The 16223-nt window shown below is 39.8% G+C and overlaps 1 protein-coding gene across 2 annotated transcripts in view; it reads right to left on the minus strand.

Moving 5' to 3' along the window:
- Nucleotides 1-1234: 1234 nt before the first annotated feature.
- The window catches only part of mccc2 (methylcrotonyl-CoA carboxylase subunit 2), a 181417-nt gene continuing 166428 nt past the window's right edge, over nucleotides 1235-16223 (minus strand). Inside the window, exons 17-18 of one of the 2 annotated variants that reach the window (XM_059969286.1) lie at nucleotides 8934-9093; nucleotides 1235-3704 (exon numbers count right to left, since the gene is read on the minus strand). In XM_059969286.1, the coding sequence (XP_059825269.1) occupies nucleotides 3693-3704; nucleotides 8934-9093 (172 nt within the window). In that variant the 3' untranslated portion in view covers nucleotides 1235-3692. The remainder of the gene's footprint in view (nucleotides 3705-8933; nucleotides 9094-16223) is intronic. The other variant, XM_059969287.1, reaches the window with a different exon arrangement.

A 16223-nucleotide genomic window follows, 5' to 3' on the forward strand; every position in this document is an offset into this window, starting at 1 on the left:
GTTAAATGGAAACTACTGGCCATGTTAGAAAATAAGTTGTAGGGTATAATGGGAATGGGACTAATTGCATTACTTTGTAGGACCCAGTGTTATCAAAATGGGCCAAATCGCCACCTCCTCTGTCTTCATAAATGAGAAGATGTCACTTATATCATTTTGTTGATTAATTGAGGAATTATGAGAAAGCCTCTAATAGAAACCATGAGACAAGATGAATCAAATGAATAAAATATGTGCCCTTTGAAAAATCTTACAATTAATGAAACTTGATAAAACTACTTCTCTAATAAAATCGAGCAAGCAATTTGTCAGCTGTGTCTGTGGTAGAATTCTTTGCTGAAAACCAGAAGGTCGTCAGTGCATCTTTCGGTCCAGACCTGAATACTAAATCCAGACTGACAATTTTGTACCATACTTAAGTCGTACTGCACTGAGAGAAGGCATCTTATGCAAAGGACAGCGAAGTAGACTATAGTCTCTTCTCAGATGAATTGAAAACATCCCATGGCAATCTTTAAAGAGCAGAATTCTTCTTTAAGCACAATCACTCCCATAATAATTAAGTTTTTGTCAAGATGATGTTTGCCAGATCTCCCTGTATATATCTGGTTGCTGTAACATTCTGGCTCCCAATATGGTGACTAGATTTCAGTTATGAGGGATTTTCAAAAATCATAGAAGATATAGAAATGTAAACTTTTACACAATTTAACTATGATTTTATAAATCCCTTGTTTTGTTTTCATTGACCTAATGTAAACAAACTTCTTGGCTGTATATTAAACAACTTAGAACAGAACAGACCCCTTGGCCCATAATGTGCCAACCGTTTAACTTACTCCTAGATCAATCTAACCCTTCCCTCCTACATAGCTTCCATTTTTCTATCATCAACGTGTCTATCTGAGAATCTCTTAAAGGTCCCTAATGTATCTGCCTGTAGCACAACCCCTGGCAGCTCATAAAAAACCTACCTCTGACATCACCCAATACTTTCCTCCAATCACCTTTAAAATTATACTTCCTTGTATTAGCGATAAGCATTAGCAATTCAGCTTTCTAATATATATTTCAAATATGTACATCATCTTTAACAGTAAGTATTTCAAATTAGTCATTCTAAAGAACCTTCAAAGTTTTATCTGCACACTCACTATCTTCAAGGAATTTCTTTGAAAGAAATCTAAACATTCAGTTTATCGAGTGCACAAGAGACAAAGGATTAGTTAAACACTTGTAATTACTATAAATTATAAATTTAATGAACATTTATGATTTATTCACACCGAACTTTCTCAGATCTGTTCATCAAAATATGCAAATATGAATTTCACAGTGAAATGTTAAGGCATCAAAACCATCTGTTGTATGAATGAAGAATTACACTGGAGAGTATAAATAGTTTCTTCAATAGAGAAATTAATTTCATTAAATCATTTGCAAAGATGCTGGCAGTTCGTAAGCTTTATCCCCATTTGATCACCAAGTATTTCCTGACAAAGGAACATTGAATTTGAAATTACAGCATTTACAGTGAGGTAGAATCTTGATTAAACATCCTTGATGGTAAGCAATAGTAATACAAGCAGTTTGTAATCCGGTTCTCTCAACTGAGATGCAAGTAATCATCTGCTGCAGTTAACCATTCATGCACAGAAATAATATGTAGAACTAACTACAAGAATTCCCAATGGTGTTATTGAGAAAGTATTTTCAATAAGGTATATTTCATTGTGAAAACAACTACACAAATCAGATTCCAGTTTATTTATTAGTGTTTACTGTTTATTAATTACTGTTTTCAAACCAATATAGTTCAATCAGTGTCAATAAAAGGTAGGAAATCAGATTCTAACAAGAATTGTACCTAAATAAGTCAGACAATAAATTGTATAACTGAGCTCAGCATTCTGACACCAGACATACAATGCACTTTTAATGGGAAACAAGGGGGATTTCAGCTTTGCACATACATTTGGGAATTGTTCTTTCTCTGTCAGTCTGAATTGTCCCCTACATTCTACACTGAAATGAAGAATGTAACAGGCAAAATAAATAGAGTGGTAATTATTTAAGAGACCAGGGATTTATATCATTAACACTTTGAAGATGATATGACGTCAGTAATACTGATAAAAAATGTTAAATAATTAATTTTAAGAAAACCTTCTATAAAAAAGATGATTACAATACCAAAATAATGAAAGTCTCCTTAACATTTCCCTTTACATTAATATAGGTTATTGATTTTGAATCATTGATATACAGTAAAATCCCAGGTCTCTTTAATAATTATGATTTAGTTTATTTTGATCTCTGCTCCTTCCTTTTTTCCTATGGTCCACTCTCTTTTCCTCTCAGATTCCTTCTTCTTCAGCCCTTTATCTTTTCTATCCACCTGGCTTCACTTATCACCTTCTAGCTTGTCCTTCTTCTCCTTTCCCCACCGTTTTTCTGGCATCTTTCCCCTTCCTTCTCAGTCCTGAAGAAGGATCTCGGCCCAAAGCGTCTATTGTTTGCTCTTTTCCATAGATGTTGCCTGACCTGCTGAATTCTTCCAGCATTTTGCGTGTGTTACTTTAGTTTATTTTGTCACCTCCATTCTTCATTTCAAAGTGAATCACTTCCGATTTCTCTGCAATAGAGTTCATTTGTTCGGTTTACCAATTTGCGTCTGCGCCCATTTGAATTTGCTTCTTCACTGTACAAATCAGGGAACACCTCAGAGCGAGGCTGCATATATTTCAAAAGGAAAACATATGTATATCTAAACTATCACCAAATTTTACCTATGAATAGCAATCTAATGGTGTTCAAAGCAGAAGTTGATAGGTTTTTGATTAGCCAAAGGTTATGTGGAGAAGGCTGGAGAATGGTTTGAGAGGGATAATAAATCAGCCGTGATGGAATGGCAGAGCATACTCGATGGGTTGATTGCCCTAATCCTCCTATGTCACATGGTCTTTAAAAAGTATCTGCCAGCAGGCACTTTAATCCAGCGTACTAATATTAATGAAATACAGCCTCTTCTGACCTTTTTCATATGAATGTAATAGTCATTAGAAATTCCTCCTTTAATCAAATTGCTATTGTTTTAAAAGCAGCCAAAGCCAAGTTGACAGGCCAAAAGTCACACAAAAAGGGTGGGGGTGTATGATTAATAAATTCTCCTGGTAATACCTATCTCATAAATCACAAAGACAGACAAACTGAAGAGTTAGGAGTCACTACATGCTTTCTTTCAATTAGAGACTGCACACAAGTGGTAGTGAAATAACAGGCATCAATCAAACATCATGGCTCTCTGTATCAATGGTGTCAAACAATAGACTCCATGCAGAGCAAAATCGTTACGTACAAAGCTCCCAATGACTACTACATCCAAATCTGAATCAACAAGCTTTGGACATGCACTGGCCAATGTAACAACATAATGTGATGCTTTTAAAATAATCCTCATTTTTAAAAAGAGACAAACGGTTTTGGACACTTAAACTTTATTACACAAGATGTAACAATATTTTAGCTATTGCTTCTTGGTCACAGCTGAGATCTGAGAAACATTCCATCTAATAATAAGTCAAGTTCACATCCTGAAAATTCCGAAGTTTGTTTTCTTTGTGGGTGCATTGAGTGCCGCACTGAGACTTAAACCTATCACCAACCTTGTGTCTGCAGGGTCAATTATGCCATCATCCCACAGTCTAGAAAGATAAGGAAATAAATTTCAATTAGTAAGAATAAATAAAGATAAATGCTGATGTGGGTAAATTTCTGAAAATTACAGAAAAGCACTTAAAACACTCTAATGGTGTCAACAATTTACACAGTAAACAGAATTAACTATTGAACAACTTCACTTCCATGAGCACGTGATAAGAGGTTTCCAAATTACACAATAACAAGACAAACAGATCAGATAAAACTTTCAAAAAAACAAGAGATAGAAATCTTGAGCAACACACAAAATGCTGGAGGAGCTCAGCAGGTCAGGTAGCATCTATGGAGGGCAATAATTAGTCAACATTTTTGGGCTGAGAACTTTCATCAGGACTCCTGGTGAGTCTTGATGAAGGGTCTTGGGCATGAAAAGTCGAAAGCTTATTGCCTCCTTAGATGCTGCCTGACCTGTTGAGTTTCTCCAGCATTTTGAGTGTGTTGCTGAAGATTTCCAGATTTGCAGGATTTACAGTGATGAGATCTGTTTCAAACTCTCCTGATCTCCCACTCCATTCAATGTCTGTATTACAGGACGGTTTGACATCTAACAGAGAAAAGTCAGAATTTCTATAGTAAGACAGTGGGAAAGCTCACAAACATCATCTTTTGAGATTGATAAAATGGCAGATGCTGGAAATCTAAACTAAGTTATGGTAAAATACTCAAGGGACAGGCCAATGTGCAGGAGGTCAAAGATCCTTTGTCAAAATAGAGAAGGAGTATGTTCATCATCTCCAATTCTGCCCATAGCTAACTCTACACCTATGAACCTGATATCCTGCCTTTGATAGTCTGCTACCATATTCTCGTCCTTCTTTGGTCAACTCTAAACTTCCCTTATACTGTATAACTAGTAGCACATCCGAGATTCAGCTTATCTCATCTTCCCTTTACCCATCATCTGTACGTCCTTCCAACATCTCAAATTTAAAAATTACCATTTAGCCATTCACTGATTTAAGGCCAAATCTCTACCTATACTTACAATCATGTCTAGAACAAATTTCCCTTTACATTGATTTAAGGCAGCTGCTCTCCCCACCTCTAAAATCTTTCTCAGCTCCACGTGCCTTTTTATTTAGGTCTCCAAGGATTGTATCTTCAATTGCTGAACTTTTCATAATCTAGGTTCTATATTACTGAATTCTCTCCAGTAATCTCCTCACTTCTTCATTAAAAGCTTCACCAAAATCAGACCCTTTGATGGGTATTTCACTGTTAACAGTACATGGATTCAGAATTTATATTTTGATCTGGAGTCACTTGTTGTTAAAGACACAAAATGGAAGCTTCCTCTGCAAACATGGTGGGGTAAATAGCTTCCACTCTTTCTGCAGTAAGACATTCAGTATCAGCTGCCAAATTGTTACCATTATCTGAATTCAATGAGTAGCAAATATCATTCTGGTAAAAAAAATAAAAGAAATAAACAGATTTGATAGAAAATATTGATTTAAAAACTTGGTATTGAGTATAATGTACTGTATTTCATTACTGGTCTGAATGGCCTTTCCAGTGACTTTAATATCAAGTCCATCATGAACAGGGTTAACGCTACTGTTAAATAAGGAATGAGTCACAGAAATGGCATTTGAAAATCCATTACTAATTGTAACTAATAGGCTGGACTGATGACCGTAGTTAGAGGAAATAAATTAGTCTGGCATTTCATAATGAATAAAACAGTAAAACTACAAAGTGATGTTTGAAGGAGTTAAAGAGTGATTCAATATGAAGCACATACTGAAAAATCCAGAGCAACACACACAAAATGCCAGAGGGTGAGTCAATACGGGGCACTTATAACACAAGAGATTCTGCAAATGCTGGCAATCCAGAGAAACACATACAAAATGCTGGAGGAACTCAGTAGGTCAGGCAGCATTTATAGCAGGAAATAACCAGTTGATGTTTTGGGCCAAGATATTTCATAAGAACTGGAAACGAAGGGGGCAGAAACCAGAATAAGAAGATTAAGGAGCAGGGGGTGGGGACTGAGAGGAAGGAGTGTAGGCTGGCAGATGATACGTCAGACCAGGTGAGGGGGGAGAGCAGGTGGGCAGGGAAGAAACCAGCAAGTTAGACAGCATCTGTAGGGGAGAATAGACAGTTGACGCTTCTAGCCAGAAGGGTCCTGGCCTGAAACATTGACAGTTCAACTCCTGACCATAGATATTGCCTTACTTGCTGAGTTCCTCCTGCAATTTTTGTGCATTGTGTAAGATTTACTGCATCTGCCGAGTCCTCTTCCCACTCTCAATAACAAGGTGTTATCGCCCAAAGAACTGTCACTCATTGGATGGTTTTGTTTTTCGCACCATCTCTACAATCTCGAGAGAATGCTGTGCATAAAAATACCAGCAGATCATCAGTTTCTGAGATACTCAAACGACCCCATCTGGCACCAACTATTATTTCACTGTCAAAGTCACTTAAATCACAATTTCTTCCCCATTCTGATGCTTGGTCTGAACAACAATTGAACCTCTCGACTATGTTTGCATGCTATTATGCATTGAGTTGCTGCCACATGATTGGCTGATAAGATATCTGCATTAACAGCCAGCAGATGCTGAATCATTCTGGATAGAGTTAAAGAACTGCAAAGGTAAAAATACCCTGATGAGAGTTACATACAGACAGTAATAAGCATGTAGTTTACAAATTACAATGGAAGATACAAAATGCATGGCAAAAGTGCAATGTTGCAACAGACATGGGGGAATTTCAATATGCAGGTACATTGAAAAAATCAGGTAGGTGTTAGGTCCAAGAGAGGGAATTTCTAGGATGCCTACGAGATGGCTTTTTAAAGCAGCTCATGGTTGTGCCTAATAGGGGATCAGCTTATTCTGGATTAGGTGTTATGCTATGAACCAGAATTGATAAGAGTGCTTAAGGTAAAAACATCCTTTGGAGCAAGTGATCATAATAGTTATAATAACTATATATAATAATCATCATCATCATCATCATAAAAAAGCCAGAAATTGGAACCAGACGGGAGAATAGTTTAGCTCATGGCGGAGTGGCAGAGCAAATTCGATGGGCCGAATGGCCTGCTTCAGCTGCTTTGTCTTATGATAATACAAGACTGTAAGATATAGGAGCAGAATTAAGCCATTTCATCATGGCTGATAAAATTTTCCTCTCAACCTCAAACTCCTTCCTTCTCCCCATGTTCCTTCACGCCCTTACCAATCAGCAATCTATCAACCTTTGCCTTAAATATACATACAGACTTGGCCACCACAAAGAATTCCACAGATTCTCCAGTCTATGCTAAAGAAATTCTTTCTCATCTCCATTCTAAAAGGCTGACCCTCTATTCTGAGCCTGTGCCCTCTGGTCTTGGATCCTCCCACCATAGGAAACATTCTCTCCACATCTGCACTATCAAGGCCTTTCATCATTCAACACACACAAAATGCTGGATCATTGACTATACCCTTTTCCTTAGATGCTGCCTAGCCTGCTGAGTTCCTGCAGCATTTTTGTGTGCGTTGCTCAGATTTCCAGCTTCTGCAGGTTTTCTCCTGTTTGCCCTTTCACCATTCAATAGGTTTCAATGAGATCACTCCTCATTCTTCTGAATTCCAGTGAATACAGCCCAAAGACTTAAGACGCTCTTCATATGACAAGCCATTCAATCCTGGAATCATTAACATAAATCTCCTTTGAAGCCTCTCCAGTTTCAGCAAATCCTTACTCAGATAAGGAGCCCAAACCTGCTCAAGCTCCAAGTGATGCCTCCACAAGTGCTTTATAAATTCTCAGTATTACATCCTTGCTTTTACGTACATTGCATTTGCCTTCCTCACCACAGACTCAACCTGCAAATTATCTTTTAGGGAATCCTACATAAGGACTCCCAAGTCCTTTGTGCCTTAGTTTTTTATTGTATTTTCTCTCCATTAAGAAAACAGTCAACCATTTCATTTCTTCTACCAAAGTGCATAACCATACACATCTTGACACTGTATTCCATCTTCCATTTCTTCGCCCATTCTCCTAATCTGTTTGTCCTTCTGCAGCTTCTCTTCTTTCTCAAAACTGCCTGCCCCTCTACTGACCTTCATATTATCTGAAAACTTTGTAACAAAACCATCAATTCCATCATCAAAATGGAATTGACATACAACATGAAAAGAATTAGTCCCAACACAGACCCCTGTGAAACACCATGAGTCTCTGGCAGCAGTCAGAAAAGGCTCCTGTTATTCCTACTCTTTGCCTCCTGCAAATCAGCCACTGCTTTATCCATTGCTAGAATCTTTCCTGTAAAAACATGGGCCTGTAGCTTGTTAAGAAGCCTCATGTACCTTGTCAAAGGTCTTCTGAAAATCCAAGTACACAGCATCAACTGATTCTCCTTTGTCTATCCTGCTTGTTATTTCTTCAAAGAATTCCAATAGATTTTCAGGCAAGATTTTCTGATGCTGACTATTGTCTATTTTATCATGTGCTTCCAAATACCCTGAGATCTCATTCTTAATAACTACTCCAACATCTTCTCAACCACTGGGATCAGACTAACTGGCCTACAGTTTCCTTTCTTCTGCCTTTCTCCCTTCTTGAAGAGTGAAGTTACAATTTTCCAGTTTTCTGGAACCATTCAAGAATTCAGTGATTCTTGAAAGATCATTACTAATGCCTCCATCATCTCTTCAGCCACCTCTTTCAGAACTCTGGGGTTTCCTTATCCCTCAATACTACCCCTCCAGCATAGATTTCCAGCATTCTTGCCTCCTTTTTACCCCTTATGTATCTGAAAAAACCTCTATTATTATTGGCTAGCTCATTTTTGTATTCACATCCATCATCAAGAAGTGTTTCGAGAGGCTCGTCATGAGGCGCATCAAGACCCTGCTGCCCCCTCACTGGACCCCCTGCAGTTCATGTACCGTCCCAACTGCTCAACAGATGACGCCATTGCCATCACCCTCCACCAGGCCTTGACCCACCTGGACAAAAAAAGACACGTACGTTCGAATGCTGTTCATAGACTTCAGTTCAGCATTCAACACAATCATCCCTCAGAAACTGATTGGAAAGCTGAGCCTACTGGGCCTGAACACCTCCCTCTGCAACTGGATACTAGACTTCCTGACTGGGAGACCTCAGTCAGTCTGGATCGGAGGCAGCATCTCCAACACCATCACACTGAAAACGGGGGCCCCCCAGGGCTGTGTGCTCAGTCCACTGTTACTCACTCTGCTGATCCACGACTGTGCTGCAACACACAGCTCGAACCACATCATCAAGTTCGCCGATGACACGACTGTGGTGGGTCTCATCAACAAGAATGACGAGTCAGCACACAGAGAGGAGGTGCAGCGGCTAACGGACTGGTGCAGAGCCAACAACCTGTCTCTGAATGTGAACAAAACGAAAGAGATGGTTGTTGACTTCAGGAGGGCACAGAACGACCACGTTCCGCTGAACTTTGATGGCTCCTCGGTAGAGATCGTTAAGAGCACCAAATTTCCAATAGACAATAGACAATAGGTGCAGAAGTGGACCATTCGGCCCTTCGAGCCTGCCCCACCATTCTGAGATCATGGCTGATCATCTACTATCAATACCATGTTCCTGTCTTGTCCCCATATCCCTTGATTCCCCTATCCATAAGATACCTATCCAGCTCCTTCTTGAAAGCATCCAGAGAATTGGCCTCCACCATCTTCCGAGGCAGTGCATTCCAGACCTCCACAACTCTCTGGGAGAAGTAGTTTTTCCTTAACTCTGTCCTAAATGACCTATCCCTTATTCTCAAACCATGCCCTCTGGTACTGGACTCTCCCAGCATCTGGAACATATTTCCTGCCTCTATCTTGTCCAATCCCTTAATAATCTTATATGTTGCAATCAGATCCCCCCTCAATCTCCTTAATTCCAGCGTGTACAAGCCCAGTCTCTCTAACCTCTCTGCGTAAGACAGTCCGGACATCCCAGGAATTAACCTCGTGAATCTACGCTGCACTTCCTCTACAGCCAGGATGTCCTTCCTTAACCCTGGAGACCAAAACTGTACACCATACTCCAGGTGTGATCTCACCAGGGCTCTGCACAAATGCAAGAGGATTTCCTTGCTCTTGTACTCAATTCCCTTTGTAATAAAGGCCAACATTCCATTAGCCTTCTTCACTGCCTGCTGCACTTGCTCATCCACCTTTAGTGACTGATGAACAGGAACTCCTAGATCTCTTTGTATTTCTCCCTTACCTAACTCTACACCATTCAGATAATAATCTGCCTTCCTGTTCTTACTCCCAAAGTGGATAACCTCACACTTATTCACATTAAACGCCATCTGCCAAGTATCTGCCCACTCACCCAGCCTATCCAAGTCACCCTGAATTCTCCTAACACCCTCATCACATGTCACACTGCCACCCAGCTTGGTATCATCGGCAAACTTGCTGATGTTATTCTCAATGCCTTCATCTAAATCGTTGATGTAAATCGTAAACAGCTGTGGCCCCAATACCGAGCCCTGTGGCACCCCACTAGTCACCACTTGCCATTCCGAGAAACACCCATTCACCGTTACCCTTTGCTTTCTATCTGCCAACCAGTTTTCTATCCATGTCAATATCTTCCCCCCAATGCCATGAGCTCTGATTTTACCCACCAATCTCCTATGTGGGACCTTATCCAATGCTTTCTGAAAATCGAGGTACACGACATCCACTGGATCTCCCTTGTCTAACTTCCTGGTTACATCCTCGAAAAACTCCAATATGTTAGTCAAGCATGATTTGCCCTTGGTAAATCCATGCTGGCTCGGCCCAATCCTATCACTGCTATCTAGATATGCCACTATTTCATCTTTAATAATGGACTCTAGCATCTTCCCCACTACTGATGTTAGGCTGACAGGACCATAGTTCTCTGTTTTCTCCCTCCCTCCTTTCTTAAAAAGTGGGATAACATTAGCCATTCTCCAATCCTCAGGAACTGATCCTGAATCTAAGGAACATTGGAAAATGATTACCAATGCATCCACAATTTCCAGGGCCACCTCCTTTAGTACCCTCGGATGCAGACCATCTGGTCCTGGGGATTTGTCAGCCTTCAGTCCCATCAGTCTACTCATCACCATTTCATTCCTAATGTCAATCTGCTTCATTTCCTCTGTTACCCTATGTCCTTGGCCCATCCATACATCTGGGAGATTGCTTGTGTCTTCCCTAGTGAAGACAGATCTAAAGCACTTATTAAATTCTTCTGCCATTCCTCTGTTTCCCATAACAATTTCACCCAATTCATTCTTCAAGGGCCCAATATTCCTTTTACAGAAACCATGCTGTCTTTAGTTATCAATAGTCTCCAAGTACCCGAAAACCTCATTCTCAATAATAAACTCCAACACTTTCCCAACTACTGAGGTTAGGCTAATTGGCCTGAAACTTCCTTTCTTTTGCATTCCTTCCTTCTTGAAGAGTGGAGTGACATTTGCAATCTTCTAGTCCTCCAGGACCATGAGAGAATCAAGTGATTCTTGAAAGATATGACCAATGCATCAATTATCTCTTCAGCAACCTCTCTCAGGATGCTGGGAAGTCATTCATCTGGTCCAGAGTTTGACTAGCACTTTTTCCCTTTGTAATAGCAATGGCAAAGGCAATGGAAAATGAAAATTAGCTGACCAATAATATTAAAGAGGATACCAAAAGTTTCCTCAGATATATAAAGTGTAAAAGAGGCAAGAGTGGATATTGGACCACTGGAAAACAGTGCAGGGGAGATAGTAATGGGGACAGGGAAATGGCAGACAAACTGACTAAGTATTTTGCATCAGTCTTCAATGTGAAAGACACTAGCAGTATGCTGGAAGTTCCAGGTCTCAGGGATCATGAAGTGTGTGAAGTTACTGTTGCTAGGGAGAAGGTTCTTGGGAAACTGAAAGGTGTAAAGGTAGATTAGTCACATGGATCAGATTGTGTACACCCTAGGATTCTGAAAGAGGTGGTGGAAGAGATTGTGGAGGTGTTAGTAATGATCTTTCAAGAATTACTAGACTCCAGAATGATTCTGGAAGACTGGAAAATTACATATGTCACTCCTCTCTTCAGGAAGAGAGGAAGGCAGAAGAAAGAAAATTACAGGCCAGTTAGTCTGACTTCAGTGGTTGGGAAGATACTGGAGGTGACTGTTAAGGATGTGGTATTAGGGTACTTGGAGGCAGGTGATACAATAGGCTGTATTCAGCAAGGGAAAATCTTGCTTGACAAATCTGTTGGAATTCTTTGAAGAAATAACAAGCAAGATAGATAAAGGAGAATCAGTTGATGTTGTACACTTGTATTTTCAGAAAGCCTTTGACAAAGTGAGGCTTGTCAACACATGAGGCTGCTTAACAAGCTACGATCCCATGGTATTACAAGAAAGATTCCAGTATGGTTAAAGCAGTGCCTGATTGGCAGGAGGCAAAGAATAGAAACACAGAGATCCTTTTCTGGTTGGCTGCCAGTGACTAGTATTTTTCCACAGCTGACTGTGATGGGACTGATGGCTTTATGTCAATGATGAAATTGATTGCTTTGTTGCAAAGTTTGCTGACGATACAAAGAAAAGTGGATGAGCAGGTAACTTTGAGGAAGTTGAGAGGCTACAGAAGATTAAGGGAATGGGCAAAGAAGTGGCAGATGGAATACAGTGACTTTGGTCATGTACTTTGGTAGAAGAAATGAAAGGGTTGACTAGTTTCTGAATGGATTGATAATACAAAAAAAACAGTGGTGCAGGGAATTGGGAGTCCTTGTGCAGGATTCCATAAAGGTTAATTTGCAGGTTCAGTCTGTGGTAAGGAAGGCATATGCAATGTTAGCATTCATTTCAAGAGGAATAAAATATAAAAGCAAAGGTATAATGTTGATAAATTATAAAGCACTGGTGAGGCCTCACTTGGAGTATTGTGAGCAGTTTTGGCCCCCTTATCTTAGAAAGCATGTGCTGAAACTGTAGAGGGTTCAAAGGAGGCTCACGAAAATGATACCAAGATTGAACAGCTTGTCATATGTAGAGCGTTTGATTGCTCTGAGCCTGTATTCACTGGGAATCAGAAGATTGAGGGGTGACTTAATTGAAACCAATTGAATAGTGAAAGGCCTTGACAGAGTGGATGTGGAAAGGATGTTTCCTTTGGTGGGAGAGTCTAAGACCAAAACACTCAGCCTCAGAATAGAGGAGGTCCTTTTAGAACAGAGATGAAGAGGAATTTGTCTAGCCAGAAATTGGTGAATCTGCGGAAATCTTTGCCAGAAGCATCTGTGGAAGCCAAGTCTTTATGTATATTTAAGTCAGAGGTTGATAGACTCTTGATTGGTTAGGACATGAAGATACACTGGGAGTGAGTGGGGGGAAGGGTGGAATGAATGGCAGGAGATTGATATTGAAAGGAAAAATGGATCAGCCATGATGAAATGGCGGAGCAGAATCAATGGACTCAATGGCCTAATTTTTGCTCCTGTATCTGATGGTCTGATGTACAGGTGATCTGAGTAAAGTGGCCACTGAGTATATAATCCCTTAAGCATAATATATTTAATGCTAAATAATCCAGAGTTTTTATTTTCTTGTCCTTGTTCATTTTGTCAGGATGTGAGCATTGCTGATGAAGTCAGTATTTTGTACACTTCCCTCACTGTCCCATTTCAGAAGAGTCAACAGTATCAGTCTGGCGTTTTGTACAGACCAGACTTATATTTCCTCATGACAAACCTGCTGAAACCAGCTGCATCCAATATTTAAAAATGTTATCAAAATACTTAGTTGTCAAAGAATACAGCAGTGAAATGCAGCCATTCCTGGAAAAAAATCAAAGTTCACAACAGGTGCTATAAAAGTAAATATTTAAAAGGCAAGCTTGGTCCAATGTAACAGGATATTACTTGGAAACTATTTTCAATCCTTTGCAAAAACATTTCAAGATAAACACTGGGAGTTAAAAGGCAACTGAAAGAAGGATATACACTGGTGACCCTTGAGTTATTGGCTGGTGAAAAATCGATAGTAAAAATTAATTTATTAATTATTTACCAAAATGAAGGACGGAGAGCAGCAATGTTACTCATGTGTAGAGCTAACTAGGTGAAGGGCCTGAATCCATCACACAGGAAGGCAGCAAAGCAGTTTTTTGAAGCTTAACCATATAACCATTACAGCACGGAAACAGGCCATCTCGGCCCTTCTAGTCCACGCCGACGCTTACACTCACCTAGTCCCACTGGCCCGCACTCAGCCCATAACCCTCCATTCCTTTCCTGTCCATTTACCTATCCAATTTTACTTTAAATGACAATACCGACCTTGCCTCTACCACTTCTACTGGAAGCTCATTCCACACTGCTACCACTCTCTAATTAAAGAAATTCCCCCTCGTGTTACCCTTAAACTTTTGCCCCTTAACTCTCAAATCATGTCCTCTTGTTTGAATTTCCCCTACTGTCAATGGAAAAAGCCTATCCACGTCAACTTGATCTATCCCCCTCATTATTTTAAATACCTCTATCAAGTCCCCCCTCAACCTTCTATGCTCCAAAGAATAAAGACCTACCTTGTTCAGCCTTTCCCTGTAATTTAGGTGCTGAAACCCAGGTAACATTCTAGTAAATCTTCTCTGTACTCTCTCTATTTTGTTGATATCTTTCCTATAATTCGGTGACCAGAACTGTACACAATACTCCAAATTCAGCCTCACCAATGCCTTGTACAATTTTAATATTACATCTCAACTCCTGTACTCAATGCTCTGATTTATAAAGGCCAGCTTTATAAATCAAAAGCTTTCTTCACCACTCTATCCACATGAGATTCCACCTTCAGGGAACTATGCACCATTATTCCTAGATCACTCTGTTCTACTGCATTCTTCAATGCCCTACCATTTACCATGTATGTCCTAGTTGGATTATTCCTACCAAAATATAGCATCTCACACTTATCAGCATTAAACTCCATCTGCCATCATTCAGCCCACTCTTCTAACTGGCCTAAATCTCTCTGCAAGCTTTAAAAACCTACTTCATTATCCACAATGCCACCTATCTTAGTATCATCTGCATACTTACTAATCCAATTTACCACCCCATCATCCAGATCATTTATGTATATGACAAACAACGTTGGACCCAGTATAGATCCCTGAGGCACACCGCTAGTCACCGGCCTCCAACCTGACAAACAGTTATCCACCAACACACATAAAATGCTGGTGGAACACTGCAGGCCAGGCAGCATCTATAGGAGAAGCACTGTCGACATTTCGGGCCGAGACCCTCCGTCAGGACTACTCTCTGGCATCCTCCATCTAGCCACTGTTGAATCCATTTCACTACTTCAATATTAATACCTAACAATTGAACCTTCCTAACTAAAGTTCTGTGTGGAACCTTGTCAAAGGCCTTACTGAAGACCATATAGACAACATCCACTGCTTTACCCTTGTCAACTTTCCTCGTAACCTCTTCAAAAAATTCAATAAGATTTGTCAAACGTGACCTTTCACGCAGAAATCCATTCTGACTATTCCTAATCAGATCCTGTCTATCCAGATAATTATATATACCATCTCTAAGAATACTTTCCATTAATTTACCCAGCACTGACGTCAAACTGATAGGCCTATAATTGCTAGGTTTACTCTTAGAACCCTTTTTAAACAATGGAACCACATGAGCAATACGCCAATCCTCCGGCACCATCCCTGTTTCTAATGACACTTGAAATATTTCTTACAGAGCCGCTGCTATTTCTCCATCAACTTCCCTCAAGGTCCTAGGGAATATCCTGTCAGGACCTGGAGATTTATCCACTTTTATATTCCTTAAAAGCGCCAGTACTTCCTCCTCTTTAATTGACATAGTTTCCATAACTTCCCTACTTGTTTCCCTTACCGTACGCAATTCAATATCTTTCTCCTTAGTGAATACCAAAGAAAAGATATTGTTCAAAATCTCCCCCATCTCTTTCCGCTCCACACATAGCTGTTCATTCTGATTCTCTAAGGGACCAATTTTATCCCTCACTATCCTTTTGCTATTAATCTAACTGTAGAAACCCTTTGGATTTATTTTCACCTTACTTGCCAAAGCAACCTTGTATCTTCTCTTAGCTTTTCTAATTTCTTTATTAAGATTCTTTTTACATTCTTTATATTCCTCGAGCACCTCATTTACTCCATGCTGCCTATATTTATTATAGATCTCCCTCTTTTTCCAAACCAAGTTTCCAATATCCCTTGAAAACCATGGCGCTCGCAAACTTTTAACCTTTCCTTTCAACTCAACAGGAACATAAAGATTCTGTACACTCAAAATTACACCTTTAAATGACCTCCATTTCTCTATTACATCCTTCCCATAAAACAAATTGTCCCAATCCACTCCTCTATGTCCTTTCTCATCTCCTCAAAGTTAGCCTTTCTCCAATCAAAAATCTCAACTCTGGATCCAGTCCTATCCTTCTCCATATTTATATTGAAACTAATGGTATTGTGA

Source organism: Hypanus sabinus, chromosome 5 (assembly GCF_030144855.1).
Source record: "Hypanus sabinus isolate sHypSab1 chromosome 5, sHypSab1.hap1, whole genome shotgun sequence".
NCBI classification, from domain to species: domain Eukaryota; kingdom Metazoa; phylum Chordata; class Chondrichthyes; order Myliobatiformes; family Dasyatidae; genus Hypanus; species Hypanus sabinus.